This window comes from Xyrauchen texanus, chromosome 3 (assembly GCF_025860055.1).
Source record: "Xyrauchen texanus isolate HMW12.3.18 chromosome 3, RBS_HiC_50CHRs, whole genome shotgun sequence".
Lineage (NCBI taxonomy): Eukaryota > Metazoa > Chordata > Actinopteri > Cypriniformes > Catostomidae > Xyrauchen > Xyrauchen texanus.
In genome coordinates this window covers 58,495,330-58,518,748 of record NC_068278.1, presented here as the reverse complement: position 1 = coordinate 58,518,748, position 23,419 = coordinate 58,495,330, and the positions used below count along the sequence as shown (strand labels likewise).

Here is a 23,419-nt window from a genome sequence, read left to right as displayed (position 1 = left end):
ATATATGCATGCATGTGTCTAATAGATGAGCATTTAAGTGGCGAGAGAAAGACTAAACTAAATATAAAAGAATCAACTCTTAAGAGTGTGTACACAGATCCAGAACAAGATAATCGTTTTTGACACGAGCAGAAAGTTGGTTAAAGTTTAGGTTTAGAAAGGAAGGCATTCAGAGCCATTAGGCTGAACTGAGTCTAATGTTTGTCCAGGAGTTAATCAAACAAATCAAGTAAACTATTCTATTTTTGTCTTTAAGCTCCGCTGGATTTTGAGGTAATTGCGAGAGACTTTGTGTTTGGGATAACGGAGAAGATGACTCCAACTACAACTGCAACGACCACAACACCACCACCAGTGGAAGGTAAAAATGCTGACAGTCAAAAGGTGACACTTGATGGCTAATTAGCCTGATTAGGGGCCGGGTGTGCAATCAAGACCCCGCCCTACACCCTGCCACATTCCTCCCTCGTTCTCTCAGGCCGGGGAGCCCCCGGCATGACTTACACCACCCGCTCTTTTCCTGGGGATGCCCCGTCTGCCTGCAGGTCATCCCTGTCTACCTGGATGAGGGAGGGGACATGGGGAGGGAAACAAAAACACGGCGTAACGGCGATCGTGCCAAATTAACAAAACATTAAAAAAAAAGAGAGGGAAAGGCCAACACGGAGTGGCAGTGGGGGAGAGAGAGGAGAGAAAGAGACACTAACTCGCCGGTTCTCCGATACGCAGTAGCTTGGTCCCCATCCACTCCTCCACCCTCTAATGGACCGGGCGGATCGGAGGCAGTCCTCTGGGCCCTGGCGGACGGAACACCCCACCGTGTTTTTGGCGGATGGTAGGGGTCTCCCCCACCCCTGGCAGTGGTAACTGCTCCAGGCGGTTGGTTGGGAGCCCCTCCTCCCTTCGCGGTCAGCGGCCGTTCCTCTGCTTCCAGGTGGCCGGGCTCCTCCGTCCTCCTGCGGATGGCCGCGGCTGCTCTTTTGAGGTGGATGGTAGCGGCGAGACCTCTACTACGGCGTATCCCTCCTCCTTCCCGGGTTTCGGCACCAGTGCAAAGGGGGGTTCAAGGGAAAGTAGGAGGCGAGAACCGGCTTGACGTTATAAATAATATTTTAATTATAAACTGAACCAAAAAGACAAACACACACACACACACACACACACACACACACACACACACACACACACACAGGTGTCGGACAGCTGTCCGTAAATCTCTCTTTCAGTCGCACTGCCATCTTCGGTCGGCCTTTATCCCTCTCAAGGGCTAATTAGTCTGATTAGCATTATGCTACTAAGAGTTCTGTGCTATCAAAACACAACTGTGTCAGGGCGGAGGGCGGGGCCGGGTCGAGATTCCGCACATCCGGCACAATTGTGTTTTGATAGCACAGAACTCTTAGTAGAATAATATTTCACATATGTACTAGCTGAATTCATTCATTAAGATAAGATGTATTATTTAACTTGCCCTGTAGGTGCATTTTACATTTAAATACAAGAAACACCACTATAATGGGTTTGATTCCAAGCCACAAACTGATCAAATGTATACATTGAATGGACAACTGTGGATAAAATCATCTGACTAATGCAAAGAAGTCGAAAGTGAAAACTCAAAAACTCCTACTCGTCTGTTGCGCATGGGGTTGTGGCAGGGTTGCGGAAGATTCTTGAAACTGTAGCTTCCCAAGATACATGCTACTAATTACTTAAAGGGATAGTTCACCCAAAAATAACAATTCTCTCATCTTATACTCACCCTCATGCCATCCCAGATGTGTATGACTTTCTTTCTAATGCTGAACACAAATGAAGATTTATAGAAGAATATCGCAGCTCTGTAGGTCCATACAATGCCAGCGAATGGTGACCAGAACTCCAAAAGCTCCAAAAAGCATATAAGGTCAGCATTAAATTAATCCATAAGACTCCAGTGGTTTAATCCATGTCTTCTGAAGCGATCCAGTGTAATAAAGAATGAAATCATGATCATTCCTAGAGACCCTTCTCACCCAAAACCAACTGGATCGCTTCAGAAGACATGGATTAAACCACTAAAGTCTTCTGGATTATGTTTATGCTCCGTATATGTGCTTTTTGGAGCTTCAAATTCCTGGTCACCATTCACTTGCATTGTAAGGACCTACAGAGCAGAGATATTCTTCTAAAAATCTTCATTTGTGTTCAGGAGAAGAAAGAAAGTCATTGAAAGTCATGAAAAGTGTGCAAACCAACAACATTCTTGTTCAGCCCACACAAACTCTTGTTTTTCGATTATTATTTAGGATAACATGCGAAACGGTACGCTTATCTCTCTCTCTCTCTCTCTCTCTCTCTCTCTCTCTCTCTCTTCTCAAGGTACCATGAGGCTCATAGGGGGGCTCCATCGTTGTGAGGGCCGTGTAGAGATGTACCTGAGAGGAGAATGGGGTACTGTGTGTGATGACGCTTGGGATCTTCCGGATGCTAAAGTGGCGTGTAGGCAATCGGGCTGTGGGTTGGCACGAGCTGCCCAAGGGCATGCGTACTTTGGGCCCGGTCGTGGCACAATCCTCCTGGACAATCTAAAATGCAACGGCACAGAAGCTACCCTCATGACGTGCTCTCACATAGCATGGAATGTCCACAACTGTGACCACTCAGAGGATGCCAGCGTCACATGTGAACTCTCATGACTCCACCCACCACTAGCCCCGCCCACCAGCATATATGATCGGAATGGAATCAAACGGTTTTGACTCAAGGACTTGTATACATTTTGTAAATAACAACCCGAAAGAATAGATTTTACGGATATAACAGTTAGTGGGTGTGAATTAAGAAAAAATAAGTTATGCTATTAACTGTTACATAAATAACTGTAATAAATATTATGAATGAAAATTGTAATAATGCACTTTATGAACTACAAGAACATATACACAAAGGTGCCGAACTAATGTTTGAGGCTATTACACACTTACACCCTTCTGCTGTGTTCATTTTGTGCTCCTGGTCAAAAAAGACCGGCCCACTAAGATTTATACGTTTATAAATCTCTCATATTGCATGTGTATTATCTTTATTGATAGAAGGATTTATAGAACTGAGCTCAAAACAAAAATAAATAAATATAATTACATAATAAATGAATAACCATTTGCTTGATATGAATAAAACAGGTGTTATTTTAAAGCTCAGAATCTGATCTTTACATGCATATATCTGATCTTACCAATTCTTAAATAATGCTTTTTAATTGGCTGAAAAAGGAAACCTGTTTCGATCTCATCATCTGCAAATGTGTTATCACAACAGTCATATTCAGAGTTGTTAAAAACATAATAAAGATGAGAGTCATGTGTTATATATCGCTGGAAAGATCTCAATTTGTAGAATGAAGCGAGTGAATTTGATTCACTCAGAGGTCAAAGTTCAGTGAGATTTAATGTTTGAAATCCCCACAGACACGCATTAATATGATAAACAGGAGTGTCTTTTTTGTCACGTTTTTCCTTATTATTTCCTGAAACACACATATAACATAAACAATGACATGTCGTAATTTACAGCAGAATATCCCGATTCAAACGAGCCCAAACATGACATAATATAATGAGTAGATCTTGAAATATTCCTAAAAGAGTGTACATGGAAAGACGATGCACAAAAAGTGCCCTCAACACACTTTATGCGTGTGTGTGTGTGTGTGTGTGTGTGTGTGTGTGTGTGTGTGTGTGTGCACGTCTGAGGACTTTGTGTGTGCAAACACATCCACATACAGTATGTGTTCATCTAAAGGACTGTGATGCTCCTAAACACTTCATATTTCTGTATTTTATAGTCTAATCCATTCATTTCCATTAGCTGGTCATTTTTGACCGGGAACACAAGAAGTGTAACAAAGTGAAATAAATCCCCAAAAATGTAATGTCGTTGTGTGTTTTCAGATACCATATGTGAACATAGTCAAGAACTTTTATTCCAATTGGATTAAGTAAAAAAAAAATAAATGGTAAAAAAGTAATCCGGGTCAAAATGACCGGAACACAACATAAGGGTACACACTAATGTACTGTACATTTCTGTGGCTTATAATGGTAAAACATACAACAGTCAATCTTTTCTACTTATAACAATTTGTTTAATGAATGCTAGAAGATATTCCTGTGTTAAATATTTACAGATTGCTTTGTTGCGTACGTATCTCATGGAAAAGTTTCTGGTGATCTCTCGGTTGAGGCTCAGCTGGTAGAGCGGGTCGGCCACTAATCACAGGGTTGGTGGTTCGATTCCCGGCCCACACGACTCCACGTGCCGAAGTGTCCTTGGGCAAGACACTGAACCCCAAGTTGCTCCCAATGGCAGGCTAGCACCTTACATAGCAGCTCTGCCATCATTAGTGTATGTGTGTGTGAATGAGTCACAGTGTAAAGCGCTTTTGAATAAGGAAAAAAAGGCGCTCTCTCTCTCTCTCTCTCTCTATATATATATATATATATATAAGTGCAGACCATTTACCATGATATGACCCGGCTCATAACAGCTGCAACTTAAAAGAGGCAGAGACAAAAATCAAAGTATGAAACATTTATTAAGTCAAAGGGTTATGTATATGTGATGTTGAGCTCCATCTGCGTGTGACTTCTTGAGTCAGGGTCCCAGAGTTCATCACGATCAGGAGGTTTGGGATGATTTAATAGCAGCATCATTATTACAAAATATTATTTATATGCATATTTATATACCTCTTTGTTATCCTTCTCGCCCAGTAATCACCTTTCTTTGTTCTTGCCTAATAGCGCTGGTCATTTTGTCGTTTGTATTTCATATTTTACAGCCGTTATGGACGATGCAATTTTACAGTTTGTTCGCTGTCCTTTTCTGCATATCGCGGGGCCGTTTTGTGGTCCGTTCTGCATAACGTGGCGGCTCATTGTTGCTTATCACTGCCCATTCGGCACTTTTCGCGGCCGAACAACTGGCCCGCTCGGTTCCGTCTCTGATCGGCCCAAAAGTGCGTTGGCCCACCGGGAAAATGCCCGGTATGCCAGATTACCAGTCCAGCCCTGTGTGAGTGCCAGGAAGGTTCTAATGGGCGTGGGTGGGAGCATGGAAGGATTATGACTTGCAAAGGCCCTGGGGCCAATTATATCCAAGGGTTCCCCTCCAATTGTTGGGGTGTTGGGGAGTATGTTCTTGATCATGCCCAAAAGGGTTTTCGAGCAGGGGGATCACCATTACATTACGCAATCTTAAAACCCATGGCCCCCCCGGGCAGTCAAGGGCCCCCTGGTAGTAAATGGCCCCTGGGCACTGGCATCATTGGCCAAGTTGGTAATCCGTCCATGGGTGGAGGTGTTCCTCGTGCCCTTCCCCCCCAGACACTTCTGACACCCCTCTCCCAGTCCAGAGAAGAGACAACACTTGTTTTAAAGAGATTCAAACAGTTCTCCTTAGAATTGAGATTGATGATTCGCCAAGTAATTGCTATCTAGACACCCATCTCTCTCTCTCTCTCTCTCTCTCTCTCTCTACACACACACACACACACACACACACACACACACTGATGACGCAATCCAGTGAAATCCATCGGCACACACAGACAGCAGTGAGCAGCTGCAGCGGCAAGAGGCGATCGCGCGTGTTGCACTATTCAGATAACAAATACACAAATCCCGCTTATAAGCATCTGAAATATAAGCGACTTTAAACATGGTCGACCGCGAGCAGCTGGTTCAGAAAGCCAGACTGGCTGAGCAGGCTGAGAGATATGACGATATGGCAGGTGCCATGAAATCGGTAAGTGCGACTTTTGCATTATTTGGCGCATCTATCATTAATTTGTTTAGCGTTAATTCCGGGGTTTTTTAATTAACGGGAGAACGGGCAGTGACTGCGGACTGTTTGATCTTGGGGCGGTGCCTCCTTTAATAGCTCTGAACGAACCGGACAACATGTGCATAGATGGACACTTTTTATTTCCACAATTATAACAATGTAAGCTATTGATATATAAATAATAAGAGGCGTAATAATAATGCATACTGAATATGACATGCAATTAACGGGCATTCATTCCAGTGCACATGAGCAGAATTTTGCCCATGCAAGAATGTCACATCATCTCATATTAAAGCGGGGGGTGATTCATAAGCATTATCAGTAATTGTTATATGGTTATTAAAGATGTACAGACCCTAAATCAACCCAGTCGGTGTTGCGCTGTCTTTGTATCAGAACAAGACAAGCCAAATCCTTTGCTGAAGGCTCAACGCTGACATTAGTCTCTATCCTTCCATATTTGAAATACTAATGAAAGACATACGGCTGTCATGTCGCAACGAAACGAGACCAGACGATCACCACCGGATTATAGCGATTGACGCATGCACTTGCTCGTATTCTCGATCGCCCGACTTTGCAGGTTCGCTCCTTCTAGGCGTGTCGCAACGTGTGCCAAGGTGCAGTGCCCGTAATGCACCATTCCGCCCGATCCATCAGACTTCATCCAATAGGAAACAATTGCAAAACTCCAAAGCGCTTTATGTAACAATGATGATCCGACTAACCCATTTTCCAACAATATAAGTGCACAAATGGGGTCTTTTAGCCATTTCCCTTTATGCACTCTTGCCTTTATGTATTCCAGATGAGTCTAACCATGCAATTTTATATTTTGCATAAAGAAAATGCAGTCTGAACCAAAACCTGACAATGCAATATTTACTCTACAAACCTTGCTTTGCATTTGGCTACATTTGGGGTTGTCATGGTACAAATGCTAGCATACATTCTGATGCAAACAATCTTTATTGTTTAAAAAAAAGGTTCATTTTCTAGTGCATATTTCTCTGATTTTGGAGTGAAATGAGACTTGAGGGTGAAGAACTCCAGCCATTTAATGACAAGGACAGTGCATTGTTTCATTCAGCATCTCACTGGATGCAGTCCATTATTGGAAAATGCTCTGTCATAGTCTGATTGTGCTATCTCTTTGGGCACGTCAAGGCTATCTCTTGACATCTGGTAAATGAGTTGTTATTGAGGGGATATGATGAGGTGTATTGCTGCTCAGTGCATCTACCCGTCTGCCATTAGTGCTGTTCATATAATGGTTTCTACCAAACAACTTTCATTCCCAGAGAATTAGCTTGACAAATTGGGTTCTACATTGCAAATGTGTTGATTTGGACCCCGCCAGGCCTCCGTTGTTGTCCTAAACAGGTTACACTTTTTAGAAGTCGACAGATAATGATAACTAAGGTTATTAATCAGCCTATTGTTTTCAAAATATATTTATAGAAATTTAACTCGGCTGGACTCCATCATGGGATGGAAATGGGATGGCGTGCTAACGAGAAGGATAAAGGCTATAGCCTCTAGCATCAGTCGCTAGTGCACCTCTTGAGGCCAGGGGAGTGAGGTTTACACACTGCACAACTACCTACCAACTGGCTACTGTTAGACCCACTCCTCTAAACCTCACTCCTATCTGGGTCACGGCACCACTGTAACCAGACCTAATTGACCCCCTCGAGCGGGATTTGAACCGGGGTCTCCATCATTGGAGGTGGGCGTTCTAACCAGGAGGCTAAAGGATTTCATTTTAGCGTCAGGGGAGTGATGTTTACACACTGCACAAATACCTACCAGCTGGCTACTGTTAGACTCACTCCTCTAAACCTCACTCCTACCTGGGTCACGGCACCACTGTTACTGGACCTACTTGACCCCCTCCAAGTGGGATTTGAACCGGGGTCTCCAGCATGGGAGGTGGGCCTGCTAACGAGGAGGCTAAAGGCTATAGCCTAAAGTGTCAGGGGAGTGAGGTTTGAACCGGGGTGGCGAGCAGAATTTGAACCGGGGTCTCCGACATGGGAGGTGGGCGTGCTAATGAGGAGGCTAAAGGCTATAGCCTCTAGCGTCAGGGGAGTGAGGTTTACACACTGCACAACTACCTACTAGCTGGCTACTGTTAGACTCACTCCTCTAAACCTCAATCCTATCTGGGTCACGGCACCACTGTAACCGGTCCTACTTGACCCCCTCCGAGTGGGATTTGAACTGGGGTCTCCATCATTGGAGGTGGCCGTGCTAACGAGGAGGATAAAGGTTATAGCCTCTAGCATCAGTCGCTAGTGCACCTCTTGAGGCCAGGGGAGTGATGTTTACATACTACACAACTACCTACCAGCTGCCTACTGTTAGACTCACTCCTCTAAAACTCACTCCTATCTGGGACATGGCACCACTGTTACCGGACCTACTTGACCCCCTCCAAGTGGGATTTGAACCAGGGTCTCCAGCATGGGAGGTGGGTGTGCTAACGAGGAGGCTAAAGGCTCATCTACCTACCAGCTCTTACTTTACTATGGCGGGCTTGGATGCAATCTTGGATGCATTTTTTTCAGCCCAAATCCCAATAATAACCAGAAGAAATGAAGATTTGGTACACAACACAGGATGTTTAAGTATAAACAAGCCCAAAACACATAGGGGACTCTTATTTTGAAATGCCACAATGATCGGAAAGTATAATTTTTTTTTGCCAGTAACCAATAGTTCCAAAAAGCAAATCGGCACTGGTTAATCAGTAAAACCGATATACAGGTCCTTCTCAAAAAATTAGCATATTGTGATAAAGTTCATTATTTTCCATAATGTAATGATAAAAATTAAACTTTCATATATTTTAGATTCATTGCACACCAACTGAAATATTTCAGGTCTTTTATTGTTTTAATACTGATGATTTTGGCATACAGCTCATGAAAACCCAAAATTCCTATCTCAATAAATTAGCATATTTCACCCGACCAATAAAAGAAGTGTTTTTAATACAAAAAAAAGTCAACCTTCAAATAATTATGTTCAGTTATGCACTCAATACTTGGTCGGGAATCCTTTTGCAGAAATGACTGCTTCAATGCGGCGTGGCATGGAGGCAATCAGCCTGTGGCACTGCTGAGGTGTTATGGAGGCCCAGGATGCTTCGATAGCGGCCTTAAGCTCATCCAGAGTGTTGGGTCTTATGCCTCTCAACTTTCTCTTCACAATATCCCACAGATTCTCTATGGGGTTCAGGTCAGGAGAGTTGGCAGGCCAATTGAGCACAGTAATACCATGGTCAGTAAACCATTTACCAGTGGTTTTGGCACTGTGAGCAGGTGCCAGGTCGTGCTGAAAAATGAAATCTTCATCTCCATAAAGCTTTTCAGCAGATGGAAGCATGAAGTGCTCCAAAATCTCCTGATAGCTAGCTGCATTGACCCTGCCCTTGATAAAACACAGTGGACCAACACCAGCAGCTGACATGGCACCCCAGACCATCATTCCTTCTCCCCAGTCTTCCTCCAGACTCTGGCACCTTGATTTCCAAATGACATGCAAAATTTGCTTTCATCCGAAAAAGTACTTTGGACCACTGAGCAACAGTCCAGTGCTGCTTCTCTGTAGCCCAGGTCAGGCGCTTCTGCCGCTGTTTCTGGTGCCTGTGCACGGTGGCTCTGGATGTTTCTACTCCAGACTCAGTCCACTGCTTCCGCAGGTCCCCCAAGGTCTGGAATCGGTCCTTCTCCACAATCTTCCTCAGGGTCTGGTCACCTCTTCTCGTTGTGCAGCGTTTTTTTGCCACACTTTTTCCATCCCACAGACTTCCCACTGAGGTGCCTTGATACAGCACTCTGGGAACAGCCTATTTGTTCAGAAATTTCTTTCTGTGTCTTACCCTCTTGCTTGAGGGTGTCAATGATGGCCTTCTGGACAGCAGTCAGGTCGGCAGTCTTACCCATGATTGCGGTTTTGAGTAATGAAACAGGCTGGGAGTTTTTAAAAGCCTCAGGAATCTTTTGCAGGTGTTTAGAGTTAATTAGTTGATTCAGATGATTAGGTTAATAGCTCGTTTAGAGACCCTTTTCATGATATGCTAATTTTTTGAGATAGGAATTTTGGGTTTTCATGAGCTGTATGCCAAAATCATCAGTATTAAAACAATAAAAGACCTGAAATATTTCAGTTGGTGTGCAATGAATCTAAAATATATGAAAGTTTAATTTTTATCATTACATTATGGAAAATAATGAACTTTATCACAATATGCAAATTTTTTGAGAAGGACCTGTATCTGTCTACCTCGTCACTTTTATCTGGTCTGTATTAATGAATAATTCAGTCTTTGAATGCCTATCAAAAATCACTTTATTCCACCCATATCCAAAGCTTGAATATTTAGCAACATGCTAAGCTTCATACCATTCCCGCTAGAGCAGAAAACGTTTCACGTTTCACATATTATGTCATTTACTGGGCGTAGTCCTGTATAGTGACAACTCGGATAATCTCTCTCTTCGAGACATACTGGAGGATGGATTGATTTGTTCCTCAGCTGACCGGATATCTTGTTGGAAGGTCCCTCTGCAGCTTAAGGGTGTGTTCTCAGTCCAACTTCCCCGCAGTAATGCTCACCACCCATTAGCAGCATGGCCTAATAAAAAAAATTGAATAAAACGAGCTACTTTTATAATGATGAGACTGCTTGTATTAGTGCTAAATTACTACTTCCATTGCTAATACTTCTAAACTTGTACTGCTGCTCCCAGTCTATTAATATAGTATTCGGTCACTAGTACTTGCTCCGTTTGAGGACTATTTTACCTACAAGTGTGTGTCAATTTAGGCTTTTTGGCACGAGAGACTTTTATTCATTTGTTGCTGTATTGGACTTATTATAGTGCTACGTTTGTTCTGACACATTGTGCCCAATCTGTCACAGTGTAGTTATGCTTTGAACTATTAGATTAACCATATTTTAGACCAATTACATTTATTACATATAACAAACTGTGTTGTGCATGGAGTGATGTACAACACTTTTTTTGCAAATGAGAAAATTAGTTTGGGTTTACAATTCAATTTAGTGAATTAGTTCAATTTTAGTGGGCAAAAGCACGTAACTGTAATCAGAAGGTTGCTGGTTCGAACCCCACAGCCACCACCATTGTGTCCTTGAGCAAGGCACTTAACTCCAGGTTGCTCCGGGGGGATTGTCCTTGTAATAAGTGCACTGTAAGTCGCTTTGGATAAAAGTGTCTGACAAATAAGTAAATGTAAATACATGATATATAGAGAATAAAAGACCTTAATTAAAGCACATAGTTTATTAGATGTATACAGATGTGCCTTTTGCAGACATATCACCCTGTAGCTCAAGACTGGTTGCCTACTATAGCTAAGCAGGGTTGAGCCAGGCCAGTACCAGGATGGGAGACCTCCTGGGGAAACTAAGGTTGCTGCTGGAAGAGATATTAGGGAGGCCAGCAGGGGGTGCTCACACTGCGGTCTGTGTGGGTCCTAATGCCCCAGTGTAGTGACGGGGACACTATATTGTAAAAAGGCACCATCTTTCGGATGAGACGTTAAACCGAGGTCTTGACTCTCTGTGGTCATTAAAAATCCAAGGACACTTCTCGTAAACAGTAGGGGTATTACCCTGGTGTCCTAGCCAAATTCCCCCCCACTGCCCCCTATCAATCATGGCTTCCTAATAATCCCCATCCATTAACTGGCTCTGTCACTCTACTCTGGGAACACAGCGGACCAATCACAGTTGTTGTCGTCTGCGTCGATGCGCAGTTACATTTTTGAAGAGGTGCACGCCAGACTACGGCGTAACCGAAAAATGCCGTATATTGTAAACATATTGTAAGCATACCCAGTTTTGGTGCTAAAACCCCAAAGAAATTCCATATGACAACCCATGCATCTATGAACTATTCTCTCTGCCTATGCTCTGAATACTGTATCTGTCATGCATATATACATCGTTCTTCCCACATCCACAGTCTTTCATCTGGCATCACCATCGATGTGGCTTTAAGACTGTAACTCATGTTTTTTTCATAACCGTATGCTTATAAAGCTTTTATGCAGTTTATTTTTAGAAGCCTGCAGCAGCTGTAAAAACATTTTTTTTGCAGTCTTTCTATAGTTATATAACAACAAAGAGCCTCTGCAAGAATCACCCCTCTTTCTCTTTTCAAACATCCCCATTATTGAATAAACAATTATGAGAATAATTCTTATTTTTATTATCATTATTATGAACTGGTTCAATATCGATCCATATGGGAACATTTCTGTAAATATGTCCATTTTGCTTACAAAAGTATATTTCTTAATACTCGTAATTAGAAAGGACCCTTCTAGGTACAATACGAAAATGAGTTTAGTCTATTCCATTCATTAATGTCATGAAATTACAAATATTATTTCACATATATATTTTTGTTGCATGTTTATTGTTTACTTGTATAATTTTTACTATTTACACGTATTTACATTGATATGTAGAACAAGCGCTTAATCGGTACTGTCTCTTTAAGAATAGCGGCATCAGCAAGATGTGCACGTTTCTTTAGTGAGAAAGGGTATTTAAAGAGACATTATTCAATGACATTCAATGTTGTCTTTGGTCACACAGAAAGAGTTAAACCAAACTTTTACGACTAAAGGTAAAAGTTTACTACTACTAAACGGGTGATTTTTTGTGGCCAGTTCTACATAACGCGGCGGCCCATTTCAGCTGAAACGGGACCGTCGGTAAAAGTCCCGGTTCTCCCGATGACCAGTCCGCCCCTGCTTCAGGTGACTTTTGAATAAAATTCCATCAATTAATGTCTTGAAATTGCATATATATTTTTATTGCAAGTTTATTGTTTACTTCTATAATTTTTACTATTTACATGTATTTATATTGATATGTAGAACAAGCGCTTAATCGGTACTGTCTCTTTAAGAACAGCGGCATCATCCAGTGGGCGCATATAACGAGAGAAGACGTGCACGGTTTCTTTAGCACATCTAATATGTTTGATTATAATTACATAAAACATTTTTTGTTGTTTTTAATCAGCAGAATGTAAAAAAATAAAGGGTATGTAAAGAGACATTATTCAATGACATTCAATGCTGTCTTTGGACACACAGAAACGGGTGCTTTTTGTGGCCCGTTCTGCATAACGCGGCGGCCCATTTCAGCTGAAACGGGACCATCGGGAAAAGTCCCGGTTCTCCCGATGGCCAGTCCGCCCCTGCTTCAGGTGACTTTGAATAAAATGGAAGAGTCATATGGACTACTTTAATGGCGCTTTTATGGTTCTTTTATGTCAATAATTTTTCATCAGATTGGTCACATTTTAGCTTTTGAAAAATTTTCAAATTCAGTCTATTCCATCCATTAATGTCTTGAAATTGCATATATTATTTTGCATATATATTTTTGTTGCATGTTTATTGTTTACTTGTCTCATTTTTACTATTTACATGTATTTACATTGATATGTAGAACAAGCGCTTAATCGGTACTGTCTCTTTAAGAATAGCGGCATCAGCCGGTGAGCGCATATAACAAGAGAACCGTTTTGTAGCCCGTTCTGTATAACGCGGCGGCCCATTTCAGCTGAAACGGGACCGTCAGGAAAAGTCCCGGTTCTCCCGATGGCCAGTCCGCCTCTGCTTCAGGTGACTTTGAGGAGTCATATGGACTACTTTAATGGCGTTTGTATGGTTCTTTTATGTCCATTTTTGGGGCTTAATAGTAACGACCATGACTAACACACAGTATCGGATTTGGGTCGAGGTCATCAGATCGGAACCGATACCGTTCCAAGTATTGGATTGGTGCGTCTCTACCATATACTAGACAAAACAATACACACTGTGAAAAGTGGTAACTTGCGATTGTTCCCTTAAGGCGACATTTCAGTCTCTTTTAACTCGTACAATTAGATTTGTTGTTGTAACATAAACTATACAGGTTGATTGAGTGATGTTAAACAATATATATAGAACTACAACAATACCAGTTAATTTAGATGTTACCATATGAAGCAAATTTTGGGGCCGATCAGGGGCGGACTGGCCATCGGGAGAACCGAGCTGGTCACGCAAAACAGGTCATGATAAGCTAAAATGAGCCGCTGCATTATGCAGAACGGACCACAAAACGGCACCACGATATGCAGAAAAGGACAGCGAACATCCCCCACCCCGCTCAACTTTTGGGCCAGTTGCTATGTTAAATCTCTGGCCGATTTCTTTTCCCAGTCCTGCCCTGGCCGAACTCCGGTATTTACACTGTCAGACATATGTAGGTTCTGATTTGTTGTTGCTGTAGTAACCGAAGCACAAGCTGTAAAGGCACAGCCCTCTTCCAGAAAGGGGCGGAGAGCAGCAGCTCATTTGCATTTAAAGAGACACACACGAAATCATGTTTTTTGATTCCACCCAAAAAGAGGCATTTATAACATGATATAATAAATGATCCGTGGGGTATTTTGAGCTGAAACTTCACAGACACATTCTGGGGACACCTGAGACTTATATTACATCTTGTAAAAAGGGGCATAATAAGTCTCCTTTAAGGCACAGCACTCTTAAAATAGGCCTCATGCTGTTACCACAAGAAACAGATGTTTTTGGTGTTGTACTGTATTTATGATCATTCATATGCATACATAAAAAGAGGGGTGGGCGGTATTATGGTAGTTAATCTCGTTCAAACTAAAAACATTTTTTATTGATTATTATAACCAATGAATAAGTCTGGATTCAGTGCATAAACAGCTTCATATTATATAAAACATGTATATTGTTCCTACAATGGCTTTACAGGGAACGACTCTGGTCTCCTCGGTCATAACCACAATGATATCATCATTAGTGCTAATCATTTTCAGGCAGGACTGAGGGAGGCTGAATTGCTCAGTACCCAATGGTTATTAAAGGAAGAGAGTGTTTTTGTGTAGACTTTGATCACCATGAAATGCTCTTGCTTTCCTGTCTTGTTTCCCATCATCCAAAACTATATACTTCACTACGTAGTTGTGTTTTATTTCTTGACCCTGCTTTTACCTTCTTATTTCTTGCCATCTCACTTCTTTTTCATTGTCTTCACCCTATAACATTTGTCATAATAACCTACAATTGGGGCTCAAAGTCGACAAATGGTGGTGGATTTATGATGCAACCCAAACTCCAAGTGCCCTGGGATTACTGTGACTGACAGAACTTTCACACTACAAGAGTTACAGTGTATCACTGCAGTGTTACAGCACTGTTTTGCAATTCTGCTTATTGCATATGTATAATAATAGACGATATTATTCTTTTTTATATGATATTATTACACAATTCCAGTGGGTCAGAAGTTAACATGCACTAAGTTAACTGTGCCTTTAAGCAGATTGGAAAATTCCCGAAAATGATGTCAAGCCTTTAGACAATTAGCCAATTAGCTTCTGTACTGAATTGGAGGTGTACCTGTGGATGTATTTTAAGGCCTACCTTCAAACTTTAAGGCCTACACTTGCTTCACATTATTGGAAAATAAAAATAAATCATCTAAGATCTCAGAAAATAAATGGTGGAACAATCCAAATGCCTGAAGGTACCACGTTCATCTGTACGAACAATAACACGCAAGTATAAACACCATGGGACCATGCAGCCGTCATACCACTCAGGAATAGACGCATTCTGTCTCCTAGAGATGAACGTAGTTTGGTGCGAAAAGTGCGAATCAATCCCAGAACAACAGCAAAGGACCTTGTGAAGATGCTGGAGGAAACAGGTGGACGAGTATCTAGATCCACAGCAAAATTAGTCCTATATCGACATAACCTGAAAGACTGCTCTGCAAGGAAGAAGCCACTGCTCCAAAACCAGCATAAAAATGCCAGACTACAGTTTGCAAGTGCACATGGGGACAAAGATCTTACTTTTTAGAGAATTGTCCTCTAGTCTGATGAAACATAAATGTAACTGCCACAATGACCATCGTTATGTTTGGAGGGTAAACAGTGAGGCTTGCAAGCCGAAGAACACCATCCCAACCGTGTTGTGGGGTGCTTTGCTGCAGGAGGGACTGGTGCACTTCACAAAATAGATGACATCATGAGGAAGGAAAATGATGTGGATATATTGAAGCAAGCCAGGAAGTTAATGGGTCTTCCAAATGGACAATGACCCCCCAAGTTGTGGCAAAATGGCTTAAGATCAACAAAGTCAAGGTATTGGAGCGCCCTGACCTCAATCTGGCAGAACTGAATAAGTGTGTGTGAGCAAGGAGGCCGACAAACCTGACTCAGTTACAGCAGTTCTGTCTGGAGGAATGGGACAAAATTCCAGCAACTTATTGTGAGAAGCTTGTGGAAGGCTCCCCAAAACATTTGCCCCAATTTAAACAATTTAAAGCCAATGATACAAATACTAACAAAGTGTCTGTAAACTTCTGACCCACTGGGAATGTGATGAAAGAAATAAAAGCTGAAATAAATAATTCTCTCTACTATTATTCTGACATTTCACATTAATTGGGCTCTTAAAGAATCTCTGAAGGCAAACAATGCCATTTTGTTTTTTTAGCTATCATCATTTGAACAGAACAGAACATATATTGCATGGGAGGATGTACTTACCCCTATATTTACAGTGCATTGCCATATAAGCATCCACCCTTTCTCTCTCTCTCTCTCTCTCTCTCTCTCTCTCTCTCACACACACACACACACACACACATTACAGCCTTTCTCACACTTCTTCACTTTTTCTACACTTCAATAGGCACGATCAGTGGGCATCACTTCTGTTGCCATGGCATCAGCATAGATAGCGGATTGGGTCCAAACAATTATTACCGTGTTTCCATGGTGAAGGAAGTTTGCACTTTACTTACCCGCTGTCTGTCTGGATAAGACCAGGTTGCTATATATCAAATAGCAAATGTTTGTGTAAATGCATACGTTCAAATTCACTGTTCAATCTGTTAAGAGACGAGATGGCTGTTTAACTGTGGACATGAGCATGTCATGTAGAGCCACCCGTCAGAAATCACAAACTCAATGTGGAAAATGACCCTCCATTCATGCTTAACCATGACATTAAGTAATGTACATAAAGTTGTCATTTGGTATCCGTTTATGCTTTCTGATGATGATAAATTATATTATAATATTATAGATGCTTCTTAAAGTGGTAGGGGAAGACAGTAGTGTTGTTGGATTAATAGTTCTTAATTACTAATTACCAATTTCATTTATAATTTATAATATATATGTTTTGTCAGATAACTTTTGCTTAATGGTAACAATGTATTTTATAAACATATAGATTTGTATATACATATATTTTGGGGTAGGGGGTTTGCGTGATATGAGCGCAAATCGATCATCTGTGTTCCACAACTGCTTTTGGGTCCTTGAATAATGTATAACGTGCAAGGAAGGGCAGCCGGTGGACTTTCTGGTGCCCTACTAGGGTAAAACAGTGCCCCCCTACTGAGTTGGTGCCCTACGAAGACTAGGGAGCGGCGGTACTGCCTGAGATATCTCACCGGTCTCTGTGACAGCTCTAGACTCTGTAAACAGCAAACAAAAATGTGTCCGTGGACATCGGCCTGTCAGTCATTATGGACGTTCTCATAGTGTTGTCATTGCAGCGAATTTATTAGCTGCTTTTCCACTATCGGGCCAGTGCGAGCCAGGGCTATCACCAGGCCAGGCGGGGCCAATAGCCTCGGACCTCGACGCAAGACCAAAATCGATCTCCACCTTTGACATTGAACCCACCTCAATCCCCGGCTGGCCTTTTTTCATCCCAAAGGTAATCGGCGGGTCAAAGGCCATTGGCCGTTGGCCCCGAGAAAGCCCAGAGGAGGCACGATGAAGCCCCGGAAGTGACAGTGGAAACACAACTGGCCCTGGCACGCACTAGCACGCCCTCATTTTGGCCCGATAGTGGAAACGTGGTTTTTGAGGCTTAATGCCATATTCTGATTTATTATTTGTCAGTTGAGGGCGCTATTTCGATACTGTTGTGTTTGGCAAACGTGGGAACGTGCTTTCTAAATGGTATTGGTCACAGCCATTCTAAAACTGAGCCTGAAGGTTAGCATCAAGATGCATAATGCAGCGGTACACTGGCCAGGATACAAAGATGCCGTCTTTTTGGAACGGATGTTTATGGATGAGCTGAATAAACGCGGTCCATTGACGTCAGCCATTATATGATTGGCCAGAGAAGTCTCACGTGATCCAAGTTACCGTAACAGTCTCTACAATGGTAAAAGTGCGGAGGATGATATCTCTGTTATCGGTGTGAGGGGGCGTGGCTAAAACAACGGCTCTGTCTCGTGGAAGGTAGAATGGCTACAATCGCTATTAGCACCTTTAATTAACCATATTGCATCCCCATCATTATTTTCATACCAAAACAACAAAAAATAGTCATTTTGGACCGCAACAATAAGACAAATGCCCGTCTTTCAGTTTTCATCAGCGGCCGCTGCAAACGAAGGAGGATTATAAGTGACCCTAATGACCAAGTGCTGCATAAATGGCTCTGAAAATGAGGTTGAGGCAGTAAATGCTGGGTTAGTGTGCTTTTAGGTTTGCCAGCAAACTCAGCAATGCTTTCAGCAGACGTCATCGAAATGCACACTGCAGTGCAACTCCTGCAGTCCAAAACCCTTCCTTCAAGTTGCTTCAGAATGGGAAGAAAACAAGCTAATTTTGTAAAACAAAACACGCTTTGCTTTGTACCACAATTTCAGTTCTGCCTAAATGCAATTGAAGCTTGTCTGTTCAAACTAGATTGTTTTGGACAAAGTGTCAGAGGACGGTAAATGTAGTTGATATAAGGGTAGGTGATGCATGTCTACCGTACATCCTTAAAGTCCATGCGAAAGCTTAAATGGCATTAACTCTTAAATGCATATCTCGGGTCTTTAGTGACCCAGGACCTCATTCCACCCTCTGTGCCTCATCCATCTTTTGGAGTTGTGCCGAGGGACTAAAAACGGTTCAAGGAACGAAAAACGAAAACAAATGGAATTGTAACTGAAAATGGGAACAAAGTGATTTTCAATTGTTCTGGAGTGAAAACTTTATTTGAAATGCTGGTAAGCGGTTATAATGCGTGACTATTTTCACGTTTCACGGCCGACCTACCAGCCCGCTCGGTTCTGCCGATGGCCAGTCCGCTCATGATCGGCCCCACCGGAAAAATTCCGGTATTCCAGATTTCCAGTCCAGCCCTGTATGCAACCTATGTGTGGGATGTGTGGTAATTAGTCAAACTCCCACTTTGACTGTTGGGAAACATTTAATGTTACTTGAATCGATGATATTTTAGTGCATTTCTATCTTTATACTGCAGAAGGCTTTGTTTGGACAATGTAAATAAAGCATTATATTGCTACATATTCTTTTTTTTTTCCTAAGATGGAAATAAATGCATTTTGACAGGAAAAGAAATATACATAGTGTCAAATTTCAGCACTTTCAAAATCGGTGATTGTAAAGGTATTCAATGGAAAGGAGGAGGCGAGAACCGGCTTGACGATATAAATAATAGTTTTAATGATAAACTTAAAAGACAAACACACACATGACGGACATGTCCGTAAACGATCTCTCTCTCCCGCACGATCCCCTGCAGTCGACCTTTATCCCTCACGGAGGCTTAATTAGCCTAATACGGGACCGGGTGTGTAGGATCACGACCCGGCCCCGCCCTCCGCCCTGCCACAGTGATTAATCGCATTTAACTACACAAAAATCATCATTAAAAGTTTACATCACGGCATATCTATTTCTTTGTTGATTTTCTGTGCAATAATGAAATAACAGTGGTGATTTATCAGTATTTCAAATGTTATTTTTGGTGGCACTTTTGATTCAGTGATTGCTATTTGATGAAGAAGCAACGTGGAAGTAAACTATAGCAAGTTTAACACTTGAACAGTACTGTTGTCATCTGTGTGTTCCACTGAAATGATGTACGTTGTGCATCTATTTAGACTCAATCAGTGCCTTATGAAAATACGTATGTGTAACTTACAGAATGTGGCTTATGTTTACATTATGTGTTATGTGTTTGACAGCCAAATGTCAATGTTCTAGACTCATCCTAATTTATCGCTTTGATATATGAAAAATAAAACATATATTTTATTCTGTTATTTTCTAATTGTCTTGACACTATCTGGGCATTTTGTAGATCTCTTTGTGATATAGATAAGCATGCCGGTTCTCTAAAGACCCAAATATGTGTTTTTAAGGGTTAAATGAATAGGACACAACGCAACTAAAGGCTTTGACAGAAAACATGAAGTAAATCTCAATTAACGCTCACAGTTGCAGGAATGGTCGTACTAGACTGTAGTTGAGTATCAGTGAAACACAGCAGCACATAGATTAACCCTTCGACCTCCTCCTTGTCTCCTAGGTAACAGAGCTGAATGAAGCCCTGTCCAATGAGGAGAGGAACCTGCTCTCTGTGGCCTACAAGAACGTGGTGGGAGCGCGTCGTTCATCCTGGCGGGTCATCTCCAGCATCGAGCAGAAGACCTCTGCCGATGGCAACGAGAAAAAGATTGAGATGGTTCGCGTCTACCGCGAGAAAATCGAGAAGGAGCTAGAGACCGTGTGCCAAGATGTTCTCAACCTCCTCGATAACTTCCTGATAAAGAACTGCAACGACACCCAGCACGAGAGCAAGGTTTTCTACCTGAAGATGAAGGGCGACTACTACCGTTACCTGGCGGAGGTGGCCACGGGTGAAAAGAAAGCCGCAGTGGTGGAGTCTTCTGAGAAGTCGTACAGCGAAGCCCACGAGATCAGCAAAGAGCACATGCAGCCCACGCATCCTATCCGTCTGGGTCTGGCGCTCAATTACTCCGTCTTCTACTACGAGATCCAGAACGCACCGGAGCAGGCCTGCCATCTAGCCAAGGCGGCTTTCGACGACGCAATCGCCGAGTTGGACACCCTGAATGAGGACTCCTACAAAGACTCCACCCTCATCATGCAGCTTCTGCGAGACAACCTGACGCTCTGGACAAGCGATCAACAAGACGACGAAGGCGGCGAAGGCAACAATTAAACCGAGAAGAAAGGAAGATCTTCGAGACCCTCTTTCTCTAAATCGCGTGCGCACACAACTAGAAAAAGAAAACATAAAATAAGTTAAATGAAAATTTCACTTAAGGGGGCTTTGGTGGATACACGTCAGCCACGTTTGCTGATAGTAAAGCAGCGCAGTTTTCTTTGTTTTTTTTCCACAGGAAACTAAATTAACATTGAGAGAAATTGATCAATATGCTAGTTTAAAATAAGATTTGTATGTCTCTGAAATAAAAAAAAAAACAAGGAATTTGCTTAAATGGAAAAAAAAATAAACGTCTCCTTCTTGGTTGCCGCAATGACATTTAGTCAAACACTTTAAGGGAAAGGCTTGTCCGTCAGTCAGCAGTTGTAAATGGCTGCAGGGTTTCGTTACACCCACACACTGGCATAAAGACTGTTCTTGCAGTGAACTACGACGTGGAGCTGCTTATATTAATTGACATTGTGCGGAGTATTTCAAACCGTCGAGGGTGAAATATTGGGGCTTGAGAAAAAAAATAAAATCACTAAAAATCATATTTTAAGTGAAAACTTGAATGTTATCGCCTCGCAAAAGTAGGAGTTTGCATATAGGCTGCACTGGGAGTGAACGGTTTTATTTTTGTCTCTGATATACATACATACATACATACATACATATAAGGGTTCTCAATACTGTTAGAAAGTCATTTATGTCCAAATACACATTGTTCGTATGCATCCCACCTCGAAAGTACACTGGATGTTGATTATGCGCGCGACTATACGTCATTTCCCCAGTTACATGTATCGCCTTTTCAACACAAATTCAAAAATCGATTATTTCCTCTCAATATAAATAACTATTATTATTATTATTTTATTATAGATATTTTTTTTTCGTAAAGTAAGTCAAGCCTGACCCACATTGCAATAGATACATTTAATTAAAAATAATCAATTAAATCAACTCAATAATTAAACGATGGTGACATTTATTACTCTAAAAGCAATGCCTAATCACAGTGCCCTCGGTTAATATTTCAGGCATGGGTAATACCCCCAATATTTATACCATGATAAATGGAAACATATAAATGCTTCACGTTTCAACCCCACCCACCCCCCAAAGTTCAAGTCAAATCTGATGCCCTTGATTTACAGGTACCATAGACTATTTTCTATTTAGTTAGTTAGTTCAGTTGTTTCGGCAGAAACATTTTCTGACAATGTAAAACAAGACATGAAGACGTTTGTGGTTCATTTTTGTTCAGTATATTTTTATTATTATTATTATTATTATGATTTAGTTTTCATGAAATGCACTTGCCTATTATACTGTTTCTCAATGTAGGACGATTACAGCTCCAATATTCTTGATAATACAATATTGTGCATGCTGGTGATGTATTTATATACCATAGCTTGACTTTATTAACTTTAAAAACTGTAGATGTTATGTATTCATATGAACAAGAAATGACTAGAATTGGAACTAATTATTTTCTATTTATTACTTTGTATTGGATTGTTTATGATTTTTACGTGTACATTATTTCTTGCTCAAGTATGCTAAACCAAATCAGTGTTTACCATTAATGAATCTGTAATGGATGTTGCTAAAGTGACACGCGGTTCTTGTATTTGGTTTTTAATAAACAAAATGGGAGAAATATAAAACAAACAAATAAACGAACAAATGAAAAAAAACACCAGTGCTTAAAAAGTTAATATCTGATGTTTTGTCACAGTGAATTATAATTACTTTGTGAAACAATTAGTGTTGTTCTTGAAATGACTTTCTTTTCTGTGCTTTCTTCTGTCAAGTTCCACTGTAAGATATTTAAGAATTGCTGTAATATCAATGTTTGTTTCCTCAGAATGTGTTTCTGTAAGGAATTCACTCACTCATGGACCCTATTCTTATCATTTGCATTTTCTTTCTTTCGCCTTGTCTACTGGTATCTTAAATGTGAGTCATGTAGCGATTGCACAAAAGAAACAGAATGATGATAATAATGATAATTAAAAAATAAAAACATGTCTGTGCCCTTCTAACCACCATTCCAGCACTGTTGTCTAATGTGAATCACGTCCAGTTGACATATTTACATTTATGCATCCAAAGCGACTTACAGTGCACTTATTACAGGGACAATCCCCCGGAGCAACCTGGAGTTAAGTGCCTTGCTCAAGGACACAATGGTGGTGGCTGTGGGGTTCGAACCAGCGACCTTCTGATTACCATATTGCCAGTTATGTGCTTAGACCACTACACCACCAGAGGGATTGGGATCTATAATGACAGAACACACAATGGCAGGCGTAAAGGGTAATTCAATAGGCAGGTGGGGTCAATAATCCAATAGCAGTCAGAGAAACAGGCAAACAATCCAATACAGCAAGCAAGGACAATAATCCAATTAACAGGTAAGAGTTCATAACCAGGCAAACAACTCAGAGTTGTAATCCACAGAATATCAAGACTTCACACGGAGCAGGAAAAGCAC

At 41.5% G+C, this 23,419-nt stretch overlaps 2 protein-coding genes across 2 annotated transcripts in view; both read left to right on the top strand.

Moving 5' to 3' along the window:
• LOC127625104 (scavenger receptor cysteine-rich domain-containing group B protein) overlaps positions 1 to 2,727 on the top strand; it is a 31,961-nt gene extending 29,234 nt beyond the window's left edge. Inside the window, 2 exon segments of the mRNA XM_052100188.1 lie at positions 257 to 361; positions 2,362 to 2,727. Coding sequence (XP_051956148.1) covers positions 257 to 361; positions 2,362 to 2,678 — 422 coding nt within the window. The 3' untranslated portion in view covers positions 2,679 to 2,727.
• Positions 2,728 to 5,558: 2,831 nt separating this feature from the next.
• ywhag1 (3-monooxygenase/tryptophan 5-monooxygenase activation protein, gamma polypeptide 1) lies at positions 5,559 to 21,194 on the top strand. The gene is made up of 2 exons (XM_052110319.1): positions 5,559 to 5,787; positions 20,272 to 21,194. Exons 1-2 carry the CDS (start codon positions 5,701 to 5,703, stop codon positions 20,926 to 20,928), a joined length of 744 nt encoding a protein of 247 aa, XP_051966279.1. The 5' UTR covers positions 5,559 to 5,700; the 3' UTR covers positions 20,929 to 21,194.
• Positions 21,195 to 23,419: the final 2,225 nt, after the last annotated feature.